This window comes from Sceloporus occidentalis, unplaced genomic scaffold, assembly GCF_023333645.1.
Source record: "Sceloporus occidentalis isolate IW3139 unplaced genomic scaffold, rSceOcc1.0.p SCAF_136, whole genome shotgun sequence".
Taxonomy (NCBI): Eukaryota; Metazoa; Chordata; class Lepidosauria; order Squamata; family Phrynosomatidae; genus Sceloporus; species Sceloporus occidentalis.
In genome coordinates this window covers 381,364-398,112 of record NW_028317116.1, presented here as the reverse complement: position 1 = coordinate 398,112, position 16,749 = coordinate 381,364, and the positions used below count along the sequence as shown (strand labels likewise).

General features: G+C 44.8%; 1 protein-coding gene across 1 annotated transcript in view; it reads right to left on the bottom strand.

Annotated features, from left to right (window-relative positions):
* Nucleotides 1-14,049, bottom strand: part of LOC149281259 (non-homologous end-joining factor 1-like) — a 53,491-nt gene extending 39,442 nt beyond the window's left edge. The window contains exons 1-4 of the mRNA XM_089499469.1: nt 13,864-14,049; nt 13,164-13,373; nt 12,069-12,207; nt 11,459-11,517 (exon numbers count right to left, since the gene is read on the bottom strand). Coding sequence (XP_089355595.1) covers nt 11,459-11,517; nt 12,069-12,207; nt 13,164-13,373; nt 13,864-14,049 — 594 coding nt within the window. The remainder of the gene's footprint in view (nt 1-11,458; nt 11,518-12,068; nt 12,208-13,163; nt 13,374-13,863) is intronic.
* Between the last annotated feature and the right edge of the window lie 2,700 nt (nt 14,050-16,749).

Here is a 16,749-nt window from a genome sequence, read left to right as displayed (position 1 = left end):
CTTTTATTTATTTATAAAAGCAGCAGTGCGCAGCTTGGGTTATTTTTACATATTATTCCCAAATTATTATTATTAATTTTTTTTTTTTAAAAAGCTTAATTTTTGGACATCCATTTTTTTCCTGGCCAATACGGTTTTAGATTCTGGATTCAAAGCATGGCTAATCCACGTAGGTTCTACGTGTGTCCCGATGTGACCAGGATAGCGCCTGGGATTCCCACAATAATCAACTACTTAACAATAGAACGGAGAGAATTTAATGGGGAGGAATCACAGCCAGGCAACTCGGGCACTTTAAGGTGAAGCCAGCCTGTGTTCATGTAGCCTGTGGCTGGTCACATGAGCCCCATTTGCCCCCGTGTGCCAGATAGCCGGCCAGGGAGGAATAATCATGTGACTGCTCCCATCGCATACATAAAAGGTGGTCTTTCTCTTATTCAATAACATTGTCCTAAAATCAGAAGAAAGGCATAGTCGCTATAAGTGTGCATTGAATGTATTATCCGATCCATAATATGAGAATCTATAAAGTCCTTAAAATACCCCAAAACACCTGCGTGTTAAGAATTGGCCATCACTTCAAAACATCAGCAACTTAAAGAACAACCAGATCACATAATACTCTGCGGAGTTATGTCTTCTTCAGCCTTACCTTATAACTTTATCAAATAAATAACCTCTCTAGAAACCAAACATAGAACGGGATCTCTACGTAGGCAGCCAATCTTTCCGCACCACAAAATATAGATATATTTTCCCACCGGGAGACGGTCTTCTTGTATGGTCAGTCTTGTTCACCGTAAATGCCTTGACCACCTAATTCAAGGTTCCCCTATTTCTTGGCACGGTTCCCTGTCATCAGCCTCATCGCAGCGCCCTAATTACATAGTATAAGCATGTTCGTGTATGGGTGAATGAGAGAGTATCTGTGTGTTTATACATCAGTGTGCCGCTGCTCGTAAACATGGATAGAAAAGAACCAGAAACCAACGAATCGCCTTCTAGCTACAGAGCAATAGTTCACGGTGACCAGAAACCCAATGGTTTGTGTTCGTGTTTTTACAGGTCGACTTATTGTGTAGCCACCATAATCAATGATAATAAACTGAAACTGTGAAAATATCAGTAGGAAGTGGAACAGCCTCCCAGCAGAAGTGGTAGAGGGTAATACAGCGAGGGTATTAAACATGCATGGGATAGACATCCGGCTCCTGAATCTAAGACGAGACCAGCGACTGATTAAGGAAAAAATGGTCAGGTTAGACAAGGCGGATCTGCGGGCCGATTCTATGCAGATGTCGGTAATCTGGATGTGACAGTCCATTTACTGCGAGACAGTCGTGTTCTGGTGCGTCATTCACCATTCGAGGTCTAACCATCACGCAGAGAATACCAGAGGACCCCCAATAAACAATGGCAAGTCCTGTCCTATATGCACCAGCTTTTAATTAAAGGGGACCGTGCTGGAAGTCAGAAGAGGCCATAAAGTGTAGTCTAGATCCCCTTGTGGCCATAAGTGGAAGTGCAGGACAAACAAGCAATACAAGCAGAACAGGAGGGGGCTCTTAATACCTTTTAATATATACCTGTTAATACCTACTACTCACCTTTTAATACCTTTCGCTTTCTAATAACCAGGAGCATTAAGCTAAGACCCCCCACATGTATGTGCAGGGAGGGCTGACACCTCATTTCTCGGGCTATAGAATGATTACACCTTGCGAGAAGCCTTCAGTTCGTTGCTCACCTAAAGCATTCGCAATCCCTTTTTAAAAAATAAAAAGCTGTGATATCAACGTATCAACGTATCAACAGCTTTTTCAACGTTTGAAGAACATTGTTGCAGAAGAACCACTGAAAGTATCAAAGTAACAAAACAGCATACGAAGTTGCAAACGTTCTCTTCGAGTCATTTAAATGCCCGGGAATCTACAGATGCCGCACTTTTTTCCCCCACTTTAAGTCTTTAAAGTGGGGGTGCGGCCTATATTCGGGGTCTAGCGCCCGAAGCACGGGACATGCAGTCCCGGGCGCCGGGCAGGCAGCGGGGTTTGGATACAGATACCCCGCAACAGTGCAGGGGACCTGCATCCTACTCCCCGATACGCTCAGACAGCCTCCCCTGCCAGCACTTTCCACGGGGGGGGGGGGTGCCGGCACGGGAGGTTGTCTAAGCGCATCGTGCGGACGGTCACCGGCTGCGGAGGTTGTTTACCCGCATGGCCGCAGCCGGTGACCGTCCGCACGATACGTTTTACCTCTGCCCCCAAGACTTACCAGAGCAGACTCCCGGGTGTCTTGTGGGGCCGGCAGGGGACATCTACGCAATAGAGTGCCGGCCCAGGAAGTTGTATACGCGTATTGCGTAGATGTCCCCCGCCGGCCCCGCAAGACACCCAGGAGTCTCCTCTGGTAAGTCGGGGGGGCAGAGTGGCAGCATATCTCGGGGGGGTAGGAGGAGGAGGACAGTGGCAGCATATCTCGGGAGGGGGACAGTGGCAGCATGTTTTTTTGGTGCTTTTTTAAGCACCAAACTTTTAGGGTGCGGCCTACATACGGGGGCGGCCTATATCCGAGCCAATACGGTATATCGGTTTGATTAATTTTAGCAATTATTAATACTTCTTCCCCAAATTCAACAAGAAGCCCCAGATCTGCCTTTCTGAGAATTCTCCTGATGACAAAGAGACACTTATTAGTCCTTCTGGTTTGGGAGAGACAGTCAGGCAGAGTCCCAACCCAAAGTAAAGCAGAAAGCTCCCCGAAGTGGTCAGAAAATAAAGCTCCTGTCTCGTTTAATGCCCTGTTGACAGCGATGCTGTTTTTAACTGACCAACATTTCTTCATTTTCCAGGACGGAGCACATTGGGAGTCTGAATAACGCGCTTTAAAGAGGGCTTCGTGGAGAGGAGCGCTGACCCGACCCGTCTACACCGCGAGGCTCTCCATACAGAGATCTCCACTGTCTCTGCTGATCCTTCGAGTGCCACGGGGGGTAAATCAATGTTTTTTTATAAGCACTCATGATCCACTGGCCCGTGGAATACCCCAAGATGTTTGTTATCTGACCAATAAGCTTAATGGAAATATTCTGTTTGCTCATTAATATACCCCTGATGGTCCTAACGGGTGATGGCAAAAAAAAAGAATAAGATACAATGCGAGGCTATTCAGAAATGACAAGGTTTAGAAATCATTACTTTTGTTTTTCAAAATGTCTATAATTACCTATAATTCCCTATTCAGTGTTTAAACGCTGGGGGGTTATATTACTGTATACAGCGCTGGGGGTTATATAACTGTATACAGCGCTGGGGGCATATTACTGTATACAGTGCTGGGGGGTTATATTACTGTATACAGCGCTGGGGGTTATATTACTGTATACAGCGCTGGGGGCATATTACTGTATACAGCGCTGGGGGGTTATATTACTGTATACAGCGCTGGGGGTTATATTACTGTATACAGCGCTGGGGGTTATATTACTGTATACAGCGCTGGGGGTTATATTACTGTATACAGCGCTGGGGGTTATATTACTGTATACAGTGCTGGGGGGTTACATTACTGTATACAGCGCTGGGGGGTTATATTACTGTATACAGCGCTGGGGGGTTATATTACTGTATACAGCGCTGGGGGGGTTATATTACTGTATACAGCGCTGGGGGTTATATTACTGTATACAGCGCTGGGGGTTATATTACTGTATACAGCGCTGGGGGGTTACATTACTGTATACAGCGCTGGGGGGTTATATTACTGTATACAGCGCTGGGGGGTTATATTACTGTATACAGCGCTGGGGGGGTTATATTACTGTATACAGCGCTGGGGGTTATATTACTGTATACAGCACTGGGGGGGTTATTCACTAGGAGACATATTTCTCCCATGGGACTTCTCCTTTAAACCTCATTTTGGAAATATCCAGCGCAGTGAGCACTTATTATTCTATAATACAAACAATGGACAAAGCAATCGATTAGTAAACGGCTCTTCTTGTCAGCAGCCAAACTCTACGGATACACCAGCCGCCGGTTTAACATTGTGTCGTTTACATCCCTAAAACAAAGTCCGCTTCATGACGAGTCCAAATTTTTAACCAATTTCATTAAAAAAAACAAAACACTGAAATCAAAATCTCAAATCAATAGAAACTGTAAAAAGATGTAAAAAAAACCCGAAAAGGTGCCAAGAAGGCTGCGTCTCCGTCGCCCCGGCCGGGGAAGGTGTATACGTAAAACGTCTCGCTGCCCTCCTTGTGCCAGCTTCTCGGGTAAACAGAAGCGACTCTCGCAGCCGCGCACCTTTCAGGAAAACTTGGATCACCGCAAGCTGGATTAGAGAGGGAGAGAAAGCGCTCGGTTCTCGTACCGCGCGCTGCAGGTGGGATATGTATTGTTTATACGCATCCCTCCGAATGATCACCTAGGAGAATATTCCTCCCGTCTGTCTGCGCTCCTGATAACAAGGGGTGATTTTTTTTAATGGCGGAATAAACGCCCATCTCTCTTACCTTTCTACAAGGACATCACAGGGGGTCCGTCATGCCCTACGTGTACAGTTCAATAAATTAATTAACCCATGCCATGCTGTTTAAATATTAAAGCTTGCATTACAGGGCAAGTCCTCTTCACTTAAATTCTTGCATTATACCCAGCAGCGACAAGGGTTAACAGTTTCTTGCGTTATGCCCAGCAGCGAGAGGGGTTAATAAAATCTTGCATTACACAGTGAGCCGGGGTTAATAGTCGACTGCATTAAACCCAGCAGTGAAAGGAGTTTAAGGTTTCTGGCCTTACACCCAGCAGTGACAGGGGTTAATAGTTGATTGCATTGCACCCAGCGGTGAGGGGGTTAATTATTCCAATCGCTTCCAATTGTCCTTTTATTAGAATTAGATTCTGCCCAATAGCCCCAGCCAGGGGGGGGGGGTAATGCCTCGTGGGGGCAGCGCGCACTCCGATGCATTCTAACAGCTCATTCTTGTCACCTTCCTCTCCGGGGAGATCGGGCGCAGACGGCAATATTCACTTTTTTTTCCTCCCTAATTTGTTTATTTTTCAACATGTCTCCTTCCAGCGACTAATTGAGTGCCACCGGCCGGCCAGCTATTCCTCTGATCCGCGTGCGCTGTGAATGCTTCCTTAGCCAAGCGTGCATACCTCAACAGGCTCCTTTAACTAATAAAATTTATATACGTGTATATACATACAGACATATACACACGGACTTTTATTAACGGTCGGTACAGTAGCTCGGGCAGGAGGCCAATTGCTTTTTTTTTTTTCCTTAGGTTTCCCGAGAACAAATTTTAAAGTCGTTTCAAAGCCAAAAACATCACTTAAGCATCTATTAGCTTTACCTCTGAGCCTCAACATGCGCGCTAAATATGGAAAAGCGGCTATTTTAATAGTTTATGGCCAGTGTGGACGGCTGGGGTTCTGTACATAGGCAAACAAAAATACAGACGCGTATAAATTTACAGCAAAAAAACATATATATTGATGCAAAAAAATAATTATCGATACGATCAGCCCCGTATCAGAGACAGAGGACCCTGTATTGGGTATCAACTTCTTTAAGGACAAATAGGATCAGAGGCCAAAAAAAAAAAATCCTAAATTTTTTCTATTAAAATTAATTGCTGTTTTCATTTTGTAGCGCGCTGGGTGTTCTCTGCTCTTCATTCACAAGTAAAAGTTTTTACTGGTTTCCAGTTGCTTTAACAAATAAAACAATAGCGCTGCCTGGGTGGCGGGTGAACAGCTGGCAACTCACAGCTAGTGGCAGCAGATGGCGCTACTGAGTCCATGCGATTTAAAGGATACCCCAGGACATTTAAATTGGTTTGTGGCTGCACTGCGTGTTATATAGGAGTAGTAAGTACTGTACATTTTGGGTGGAAATGGAATATATACATTCGGGGCCACTTAGAAATGTCATTGTTTTTAAAACAAAAGTACATTTTGTCCATTAAAATAAAATGGATGACAAATCCAGCGCAGACGGGGTTAATGTTGGAAATGACTATTGTAGCTGAAAATGGCTAATTTTAATGGAATTTCTTTAAAGGAGTACAGAGGCCCTTTATCACTCCCATCACTCCTGGGTTCCAATGGCCCTTTATCACTCCCATCACTCCTGGGTTCCAATGGCCCTTTATCACTCCCATCACTCCTGTGTTCCAATGGCCCTTTATCACTCCCATCACTCCTGTGTTCCAATGGCCCTTTATCACTCTCATCACTCCTGGGTTCCAATGGCCCTTTACCACTCCCATCACTCCTGGGTTCCAATGGCCCTTTATCACTCCCATCACTCCTGGGTTCCAATGGCCCTTTATCACTCCCATCACTCCTGGGTTCCAATGGCCCTTTATCACTCCCATCACTCCTGGGTCCCAATGGCCCTTTATCACTCCCATCACTCCTGGGTTCCAATGGCCCTTTATCACTCCCATCACTCCTGGGTTCCAATGGCCCTTTATCACTCCCATCACTCCTGGGTTCCAATGGCCCTTTATCACTCCCATCACTCCTGGGTTCCAATGGCCCTTTATCACTCCCATCACTCCTGGGTTCCAATGGTCCTTTATCACTCCCATCACTCCTGTGTTCCAATGGCCCTTTATCACTCTCATCACTCCTGGGTTCCAATGGCCCTTTACCACTCCCATCACTCCTGGGTTCCAATGGTCCTTTATCACTCCCATCACTCCTGGGTTCCAATGGCCCTTTATCACTCCCATCACTCCTGGGTTCCAATGGCCCTTTATCACTCCCATCACTCCTGGGTTCCAATGGCCCTTTATCACTCCCATCACTCCTGGGTTCCAGTGGCCCTTTATCACTCCCATCACTCCTGGGTTCCAATGGCCCTTTATCACTCCCATCACTCCTGGGTTCCAATGGCCCTTTATCACTCCCATCACTCCTGGGTTCCAATGGCCCTTTATCACTCCCATCACTCCTGGGTTCCAATGGCCCTTTATCACTCCCATCACTCCTGGGTTCCAATGGCCCTTTATCACTCCCATCACTCCTGGGTTCCAATGGCCCTTTATCACTCCCATCACTCCTGGGTTCCAATGGTCCTTTATCACTCCCATCACTCCTGGGTTTCAATGGCCCTTTATCACTCTCATCACTCCTGGGTTCCAATGGCCCTTTATCACTCCCATCACTCCTGGGTTCCAATGGCCCTTTATCACTCCCATCACTCCTGTGTCCCAATGGCCCTTTATCACTCCCATCACTCCTGGGTTCCAATGGCCCTTTATCACTCCCATCACTCCTGGGTTCCAATGGCCCTTTATCACTCCCATCACTCCTGGGTTCCAATGGCCCTTTATCACTCCCATCACTCCTGGGTTCCAATGGCCCTTTATCACTCCCATCACTCCTGGGTTCCAATGGCCCTTTATCACTCCCATCACTCCTGGGTTCCAATGGCCCTTTATCACTCCCATCACTCCTGGGTTCCAATGGCCCTTTATCACTCCCATCACTCCTGTGTCCCAATGGCCCTTTATCACTCCCATCACTCCTGGGTTCCAATGGCCCTTTATCACTCCCATCACTCCTGGGTTCCAATGGCCCTTTATCACTCCCATCACTCCTGTGTCCCAATGGCCCTTTATCACTCCCATCACTCCTGGGTTCCAATGGCCCTTTATCACTCCCATCACTCCTGTGTCCCAATGGCCCTTTATCACTCCCATCACTCCTGGGTTCCAATGGCCCTTTATCACTCCCATCACTCCTGGGTTCCAATGGCCCTTTATCACTCCCATCACTCCTGTGTCCCAATGGCCCTTTATCACTCCCATCACTCCTGTGTTCCAATGGCATGTTGCGTTCACTGATCCAAGTTTAGGCTTAAAAGGCTAACTGTTGGTTAGAAAACCCTTTTGCAATTATGTTACAGCCAAAAATGTCCTTGTTTAACATGAAGACAGCTTAGTTATATATATATATATATATATTTGTGTATATAACTTTCCAAGGTTAAATTGCAGTATTTGTGCTTTCCGAGTAATATTAGGCTTTGGGTGAACGTCGCCTCTCTAGACTCTTAACAAATAGGTGGGAATTGAATAAAAATAAAGTATATCCAGCGCAGAAGGAATTGGTAAAACATGTTAACCTACAAAAAAATAAACGGCAAAAACAATGAATATTGAGATAAAAATCTGCGCAGAATCACAATGTTCTCCCAGGAAGGATTTTCATTCCTCTGTACATAGAAACGCCTTCGCTGTAAATAACTCCCCGTCCAACTCTCAACCAAGATCAACAGAGCGGAGCTCGACCCGTTCATAAACAGGTGATTCGGGACGGAAAAATTAGTTACGACTAATTAAAACTGTTTGGGTTGTTAATTCTGGCGGGGCATGGGAGCCGCGTTTTATTTGTTTACTCTCACAATAAGGATCTCGATTTCTCCCAAGCCCACGCGAGAGCCGAGTATTGGTGAGAATTCCCTCCCGTCGCTGAGCGGTAGGTCGGCGGCTCTGTGCCTCACACGGTTTAAACGCGATCTCTTATGGGGTCTACATGCCTCCCAACTGTCTCGCTTGGCATGTGACAGTCCGGATTTTGCCACTCTATCCCACTATCCCAGAAGAAGATCCGGAGACACCGTAGAACGCAGAGCTTTGCGCATGCACAGTAGCGCTTCCAGTTTGAGTGACACTCAACCTCCCAAGCTCTGCCCACCAGCATCCCGATTCCCCGATTTGAAAAGCAACCGTCAGACACTGCCCCCCGCTGGTGGAACTGCTAAGTGCCGCACACTATCAAAAACGAAGCTTTGGCTCTCAGCGACTCAGACGTGGCGGGTTTTTAGAAACAAAAAAAATACGGGGAATCTGAAGACAAATAGTTGCCTTCAGCCCCAACTGGTCAGCCATTTTTCTACTTGCTGTGTGATCTCGAACCTTTATTGGTCTTTGGCTTTGGTCTTTATGTTCACGACAACCTTAAGGATATCCGATTGAGGCTTAAATTCCTTCAACGTATTAATCTCTAACACCTCTGCTGAAAGACTGTTCCATTTATATACTACTTTCTCAGTGAAGAAATACTTTCTGTCGTTTTGGACGATAGCCTCTCGTGGTGCGGGGAAGAGACAGAGCAGCGGGTTTCTGAGGAAGGAGCGGCGGGTAGAGGCCGTCACCCGGGTCCCACACCTGGCCACTTTGACCTTCACACACAGTTACGCCAAACAGCCGACAACTACGCAACTAGGATTACGAGCGACATTTCCAAGCGTGAAAAGGGCGAAGGGGCCGTTAATCCTTCTCTTTGTTCTCCAGCACGTCAGTCGGTGGCACGCAGTACACCCGACACGCAGCATGAAAAGAGCACGCGTGTCAACGCAGTCACGGCAACGCGAGGTGTACGTCGGCTTCCACAATTAGATCGCTGCTTAAGCAAATATTACATGATACACAGGTGCCGTATGCCGGTGTGAAGGGCACGGTAGCCATAAAGGTGTTAACTGCCGTCCTACAGTAGTCCAGGCACAGGTCGGCCGCGGGGGCTCCTAAAGTTTTAGATGGGTAAACAACTGCGACACGCTGAAAAGATACCCCGCTCAGCCACCATTATATATATAAATGGTGTAATATATATATATATATATATATATATATATATATATACACACACACATGTAAGCTCCTTTGAGCAGGGTGCTCCTCACCTGTTGTTTCTGTACGTCATATAGTTATGTTATATATGTTCTTACGTCCTGTCTACCCATTGTACAACGCTTTGATGGCGCTATATAAAACAAATAATAATAATAAATAATAAATATATATACACATGTTATAGTAAAATATAATTCATACTTTCCCATTATAGGCTCCTGCTGCCAAGATAACTGAAAAACAAATTTTTACAAATAATAATGTAATAAAAATAAATTAAAAAAGACTCTTTATTTTGTGTGCTCCATATGTGTACTTAGAGCCCAAACCAGTCTAGCATCGGATACACGAAGACTCTCGTGATAAACGGGCAGGTAAACACGCAGGTAAACGCGCACCTACACCGAGCATCTTCAAACAACAGCAGTCTCAGAGACCGTGGGAAAGACGCCCACAAGACAATTCTTATTTGTGCTGTAAGAGAACCCAAAGCAGCCCCAGGGGGCCAAAGATGATGTCACTATCCACCCCCTTATTGATTACCTGGCACGACTACAGAAGTAAAACTTTCAACTTCATCGCTTCTCAACAGACGGGTTACCTTTTGCAACAAGACTGTCTCAGGTCATCTACGCATCAACCACTGTAACCTACCCTGCAGGGTATTTAGATGAGAAACCACCTGCGGGACACCTTTAGTATATACTGTAGTTAGATTGCATAGCTGGCTACTGTGCAAGCGGTACAAACGGATCTTTGCTTGGATCAGAACCAGCTCTGCTGGGTGATGGATGCCAGCCAAAGATGGTACAATAAGTCATCATATAATAACATTTGTAGTCTAAAGACCTTTTGATTGGGTTACAATAGATAAAATAGAAAAAATTAGGAAAGGAGGTCTCTGCCCCTTGGAGCTTACAGTCTATGGGCAGGCATACAGATGCGATTAGAGCAACTTATCACATTCAAGAGATTTACCAAGAGATGAGTCAGGATGAGGCGTATTAGAATTTATAAGTTTACATGAGTGTCAATGTAATGTTTGGTTAATGTCTCTTGCAAACTGTCGGTGCTGGAGGGTTAATGGGGGTTAATGAACGCAGGCCGGTATCAGCCACTGTGGGAACGTGGAGGCAGACGGCAAGTCACGGCAGCCAAAGATGTTTATACACACTCCTACCGCAGGTGTGGACTAGAGCTCTACTGCAACAAACCCGTGGAGAACTAGATCCCTACACAAAATATTCTGCACCGGGTGAAATTATATGAAAAGTATGGAACGTGTTTTTAAACCAGTTGTAGTTTTTGCCCCGTAATAAAATGTTTTCATACAGCTGCATATCAGCCGTTTGTATGATTCTCACTCTGTTATCTGACCCCTGATCTACTAAACACCGCAACTCCTTATCATACTGCCTGTGGGAAACAACAGAATTGCTCAGTCTCAATCACCCAGCGGACACTATGAATATGGAGTCTATGGAGGAACGGACTTCATTAGCATTGCCATAAAGCATCAGCTCAGTGTTGTGTTTCAGCAGGGAAAGTCCCCCAAAATTTTATTAGCATTTTCCTCCTGCGGATTTTTGTGGAGTTGTGAACAGAATGTGTCTGCCGGGTGTCTAAAAAGCTCCGGGAAGACGCTTCACACCACTGCGGCTCAACCCGTCTTGTGCCAAGGGGTGGGCAACCTTTTCTTCTGCCCGGTAAGCCACATCGGCACATTCTCAAACCAGATGACTTTTGGAACCAGGGCTGCCGCTCATTTTTAAAATTATGAGTGTGTTCACCTACCTGGGTCAGGAAAGATTCACGAAACGACACCTCGTCAAAAATCTCTGTTTTCAGACGGCCTACAAAACACAAAGCTTCCTCGATCAGCACAGAAAGATCAGCCAACCTGGTCCGATCATTCCCCAACTACAAAAGCAGCCCCTTAATCCAGGATGTTACTTTATGTTCATAACAGCAATGATAGAATATATCTCAGGCATTTTAGAATACACTATATAGCTCCCTGCACCACCTCTGCTGGAAGCTTGGTCCATGTGGCGCATGCCCATCATTTTTTCTAAGAAAATAATTCTCTGATTAGCAGCGAAAGCTTCTTTCTATATATCTACACGGTAAACATGTATTAGTGAAAAGAGGAGCTTTAACAGGAAGAAACGCACAGTCCAAGCCACGTGTCTACGCACAGGCAGGGCAACGCGGAGAAAAGGATTTTGTCCCTAAGGTCTTGTCCCTAAGGATGCCGTTTCCACCCAGTGTATACAGATATGATGAGTTGATCTCAAACAGGGTACCGCAGACCTGCGCCGCTTATAAACGGGATATTATACAGACCTAAAGATCGCTCCCATCGAGGTGTCACACTCACCCCAGGGCAGTTCCCTAAACTCACCTCGAGTCAGCACAGCTCCGCTCTCCTGGTAATCTTGTATTTCTGCATCTTTCCTCCCCAGCAGGTCACACAGCTCCCGGGTCTGCCGGTCTAGGGCCTCAGTCACGGACATCAGAGGCCGCACGAAATGACAACAAACCTGCCAAAAAAAATATCCATAAAATTCTACAACAAGACTTTTACTTACGAACCCCCCCCATCAATCTTCTAACGAGTCTGTTCAAATAGTCCACAGGAGTTTCCAATCATGTTTTCACCTCTTAGTGAATCTAACTGGGCCAAATAATACCCAGATCCAAGGAGAAGCCAGATAATTGTTACGTGGAAATTGTAATAAAAAATAAACTATCAACTCATATAAATTTTGCCTGTGAGAATCGGCTGGATTACATAATACGCTCTTTTTAAATACCATATTTAAACACTCGCAGCGACTCCGTTAATATGGAAAAAGGGCGCTGCCAATTTTTTTTTATTATTATTTTTTTTTAAACTTAGAAGCCTTTGATCTCTGTATTATATACAAACGAGCTCAGAAATAAAAACGCAAGTCAACATAGGAAAGTTACTAGCCCAGCCAACGGTACGCACAGGTATGCATTTGTCTACTGGTGTCTTAGATTTATTTATATGCCATAAATTATCGATTAGTGAAAACTTCCAGTTTGATATAAAAAAAAAAAAAGGTGTCAAATTCGTATGGATCCAGAAATACTGTGATCTTCGTTTCACAGCATTACTATACAAACCTCTGGCATATCTATGCAATCGGCACGTTTGCCTGAAATATATATATATTATATATGGAAATAATAAATAATACAATAAAAATATGTATGAAATTATTTGCATTGTTCTATATGTGCTTTCTGATTCCTTTTAAATTCTATTTTGCTTACACACGGCGCCTCTAGTGTATCACAAAGGTATTGCGCCCCCTGCGTTATCTACTTAGTCTCTTCTGTTGGTAATGTATTTCTGGAATGCATATGCCCTGTAAAAAAATGGTGCACTGCATCGTAGAAAGCATGTGCATCAGTAACTGCTGTTGGGGATGCTGTTAGCCCGGGCTGTCCCAGGAGATAGACCTCTTACCGTGCCGACACTGGCCTCCTTGCAGTGAAAATCCCAGTAAAAAGGAAGCCCTGAAAGCTGACTCTTCACTTTCAGCATCAACTCGCCATCAGCCCTGTGACAAGTAAAGCCACTTAGACCATCATCCGTGGACTCGAGGAATGGAGACATGAGCTGGGACAAGTGGCCAAGGAATGAAGAGATGGGGGCTTTAAGGCGTTTATTCAGCTCCTGCAAAGACAGTGAGGTGCCATTAACACATTCACAATTATTCATTGTCAATGTCAAGCCAACAGATCATAAGAACACATTCAAATACGTAACATTCAGTACTGTGCAAACGTTTTAGGTGTGGAAAAAAATAGTTAACATTTTATTTTTATAATTTACCAAAATGCAAAGTTAGTGCACAGAAGAAAAATCTAAATCAAGTCAATATTTGGAAAAAAAAACAGGGTGAGAAACAGACAAGGTGAGGTTGCTGAAGACAGTTTAATGTGAAAAGTCATACGCCGCGTCAACACTGAGCACAGCAACAAGACACAAGGTAGTTACACCGTGTCAGCGAGGTCTCTCCCAGGCTAAAATATCAAGGTAGACAGGGGCTTCTGGATGTTTTGAAGCTCTTTTGAAGAAGCACAAAGGCACTGACAATGTTGAGGACCACAGACACAAAGAGATAATACTGGTTATGACTACAAACACCTAAACCCACACCTACCCTTGACCTTTCTTGTATAACTTCGCCTTGTGCCTCTTCACACCACACGCTGTCGAGGTCAGTTAGGAGCAGAGCGTAGGATGAGTCGGTGAAATAAACTTTACCCAGAAAGCTGCTGTCTCCTATAAGCAGAGACCTCCAGGGAAGCTTAAAAAGGTGGCCCTCCATCTCGTGTGAAAGCGCCATACTCTCTACCCGGCTGTGGAACGGGACCAGATAAACAATACTGACATCATGTTTAGAATACGGTTATAATCGAAGAAACTTTAGTAAACTATTCAGATTTATAAGGACACCGAAAACTACCATATTGCCCCGGATATAGGCACACCCCTATAGTTTGGCGTCATTTTAAAGAAAATGTAATAAATAAATATAAAAACGTATCACTAGAAGGGTAAAACAGTATTTTCATATTGCACTCTCTCCCTAACTTCTCCTCTGAGCGCTTCCGTTTTCCCGTTTCCTTTTCCGGAGCTCCGCTTCTTCTCTTGCCTCTTCTTGTTCTTATGATTCGCGGAGAGAGAGGTAAAGAAACGCTTCTCTTTCTCCGTGAATCTCTCTTTCAGATTCTGGCGTCTTGGAGTACTTCCGCAAAAGGGCAGAGCCACGTGGACAGCCTCTCCTCAGTTCCTCCAATAGGGGTAGAGGGTGTAAGTGGAGGCCCCGCCCCTTTTGGAGAACGCGCTCCAGAAGGCCTGGCTCACGGAGCTGGTACCAGGAAGACGAAGAAAGAAGACAAAAGAGTACGAAGAGGCAAGAGATGAAGCGGAGCTGCGGGGAAAAAAGAAGACGGGGGCATGGAAGCGGTCGGCGGAGAAGATAGGGAGACATTGCTCTAAACCCCTAAATATCCATAGGTCACACTCCTAATTTAAAGATTTATTTTAGAAGGAAAAAAGTGAAGCCTGTAATCCAGACAATATGGTATATTTTAACCCTTTAACAATAGATAAATTTCTGATAATGTAGATGTTCACTATATATGTCCTGGAAATTGAATAGATGCTCCATACAGCAGCTGATGGCTCTCTAGCTTTAGAATAGACGGATATGGCTGCCGTTTCGCATGTTTAATAAACGAGAGAATAAATTCTTCTGATATTATTCTGATTACTCAATTCATAGTATTTTGCCATAATATCAACCTTTTATTTATGTATTCTAACATAATGTAACTATACAAGGTTTTCACTGGTTGCTATGGTGATAAGACCACGTTCTCACACACTGAACCGGAATCTCTTTTTTTTATACATAACCCCCACCCACACTGTCTTAATAATAAAGTAATGGCCACAAGAAGATTTCCTGAAAGCTTATGCCATAATTATTAGCAATAACTAACATGTTTTTATCCGACTGCACCCAACAGCCAACACGAAATCCGCAAGCACTTATACCCACCACACACCCCTACCTGTCGCCAACCAGTCCGCCGGCTAAATCCTCCGTGCAGAAACACTCAGAAACATTCGTTCCTCGCGAACAATAAGCGCTGTGTTGGTAACAGCGCCACTTGCTGGCAGACGTAATAACTGCAGCGCCTGCTTCTGTTGTACTGCGTTACTGCCGTAGTCACTGCGCAGTAACGCCTAGATTCACTGCAGAGCATTAACCCCTTCACAGCCAAGGATATTTTGCACCTGAAACCCCCAAGGAATTGTTAGCATTTCTGGTTCTATGTCCCCCCCACCCATTCTATCAAACTTTCTCCCATTTACTCCAATTTTAAACATTTTACGAAAACCCCACCCATGACTTCCCTCCCAATATCCTCAGCCAGCATCCTAAAGAAGCCACCCAACATGCCCAGACCCGGGTTCTCCATATCGCCCTCGCTAAAAATATCCTACTGTTCCACTCCCCCCTCAACCACCAAATAGATTGTAAGCTCACAAGTGCAGGGCCCTCTCCTCCTTCTGTGCTTTAATGTTATTGGCATTTTAAATTGTCTTTATTGAATATTTCCACCTATTGTAACAGCGCTACGGCATCTGCTGGCGCTATATGAATAAATGTTATGTAATATACAATGCAATATTTTGACCAGCATTTAATTCAAGTAACGGGTTTAATATAACAACGCGGAACGAAGATGACTGTCTCAGTTGTTGGATCACTTTTCAAAAGTTTGGGGTCATGGGAAACAAGGACATTTCTGTCTGTAACATAATTACAAAAGGGTTTCTGACGATCAATTAGCCTTTTAAACTTAAACTTGGATCAGCGAACACAACGTGCCATTGGAACACAGGAGTGATGGGAGTGATAAAGGGCCATTGGAACACAGGAGTGATGGGAGTGATAAAGGGCCATTGGAACGCAGGAGTGATGGGAGTGATAAAGGGCCATTGGAACGCAGGAGTGATGGGAGTGATAAAGGGCCACTGGAACACAGGAGTGATGGGAGTGATAAAGGGCCATTGGAACACAGGAGTGATGGGAGTGATAAAGGGCCATTGGAACCCAGGAGTGATGGGAGTGATAAAGGGCCATTGGAACACAGGAGTGATGGGAGTGATAAAGGGCCATTGGAACACAGGAGTGATGGGAGTGATAAAAGGCCATTGGAACACAGGAGTGATGGGAGTGATAAAGGGCCATTGGAACACAGGAGTGATGGGAGTGATAAAAGGCCATTGGAACACAGGAGTGATGGGAGTGATAAAGGGCCATTGGAACACAGGAGTGATGGGAGTGATAAAGGGCCATTTATAACATTATAGCCATTTAATGTTATTTTAATTTGCAAAACATGCTTTTCTTTCAAAAACATGGAAGTGACCCCAATATAATTATATATATATACATAGAAAGTCCTTCCTAAACTATTTCAGTGCCGGACTGCTCATCTTAGTGGAAAAACTGCTTTTTTTAAGGTGA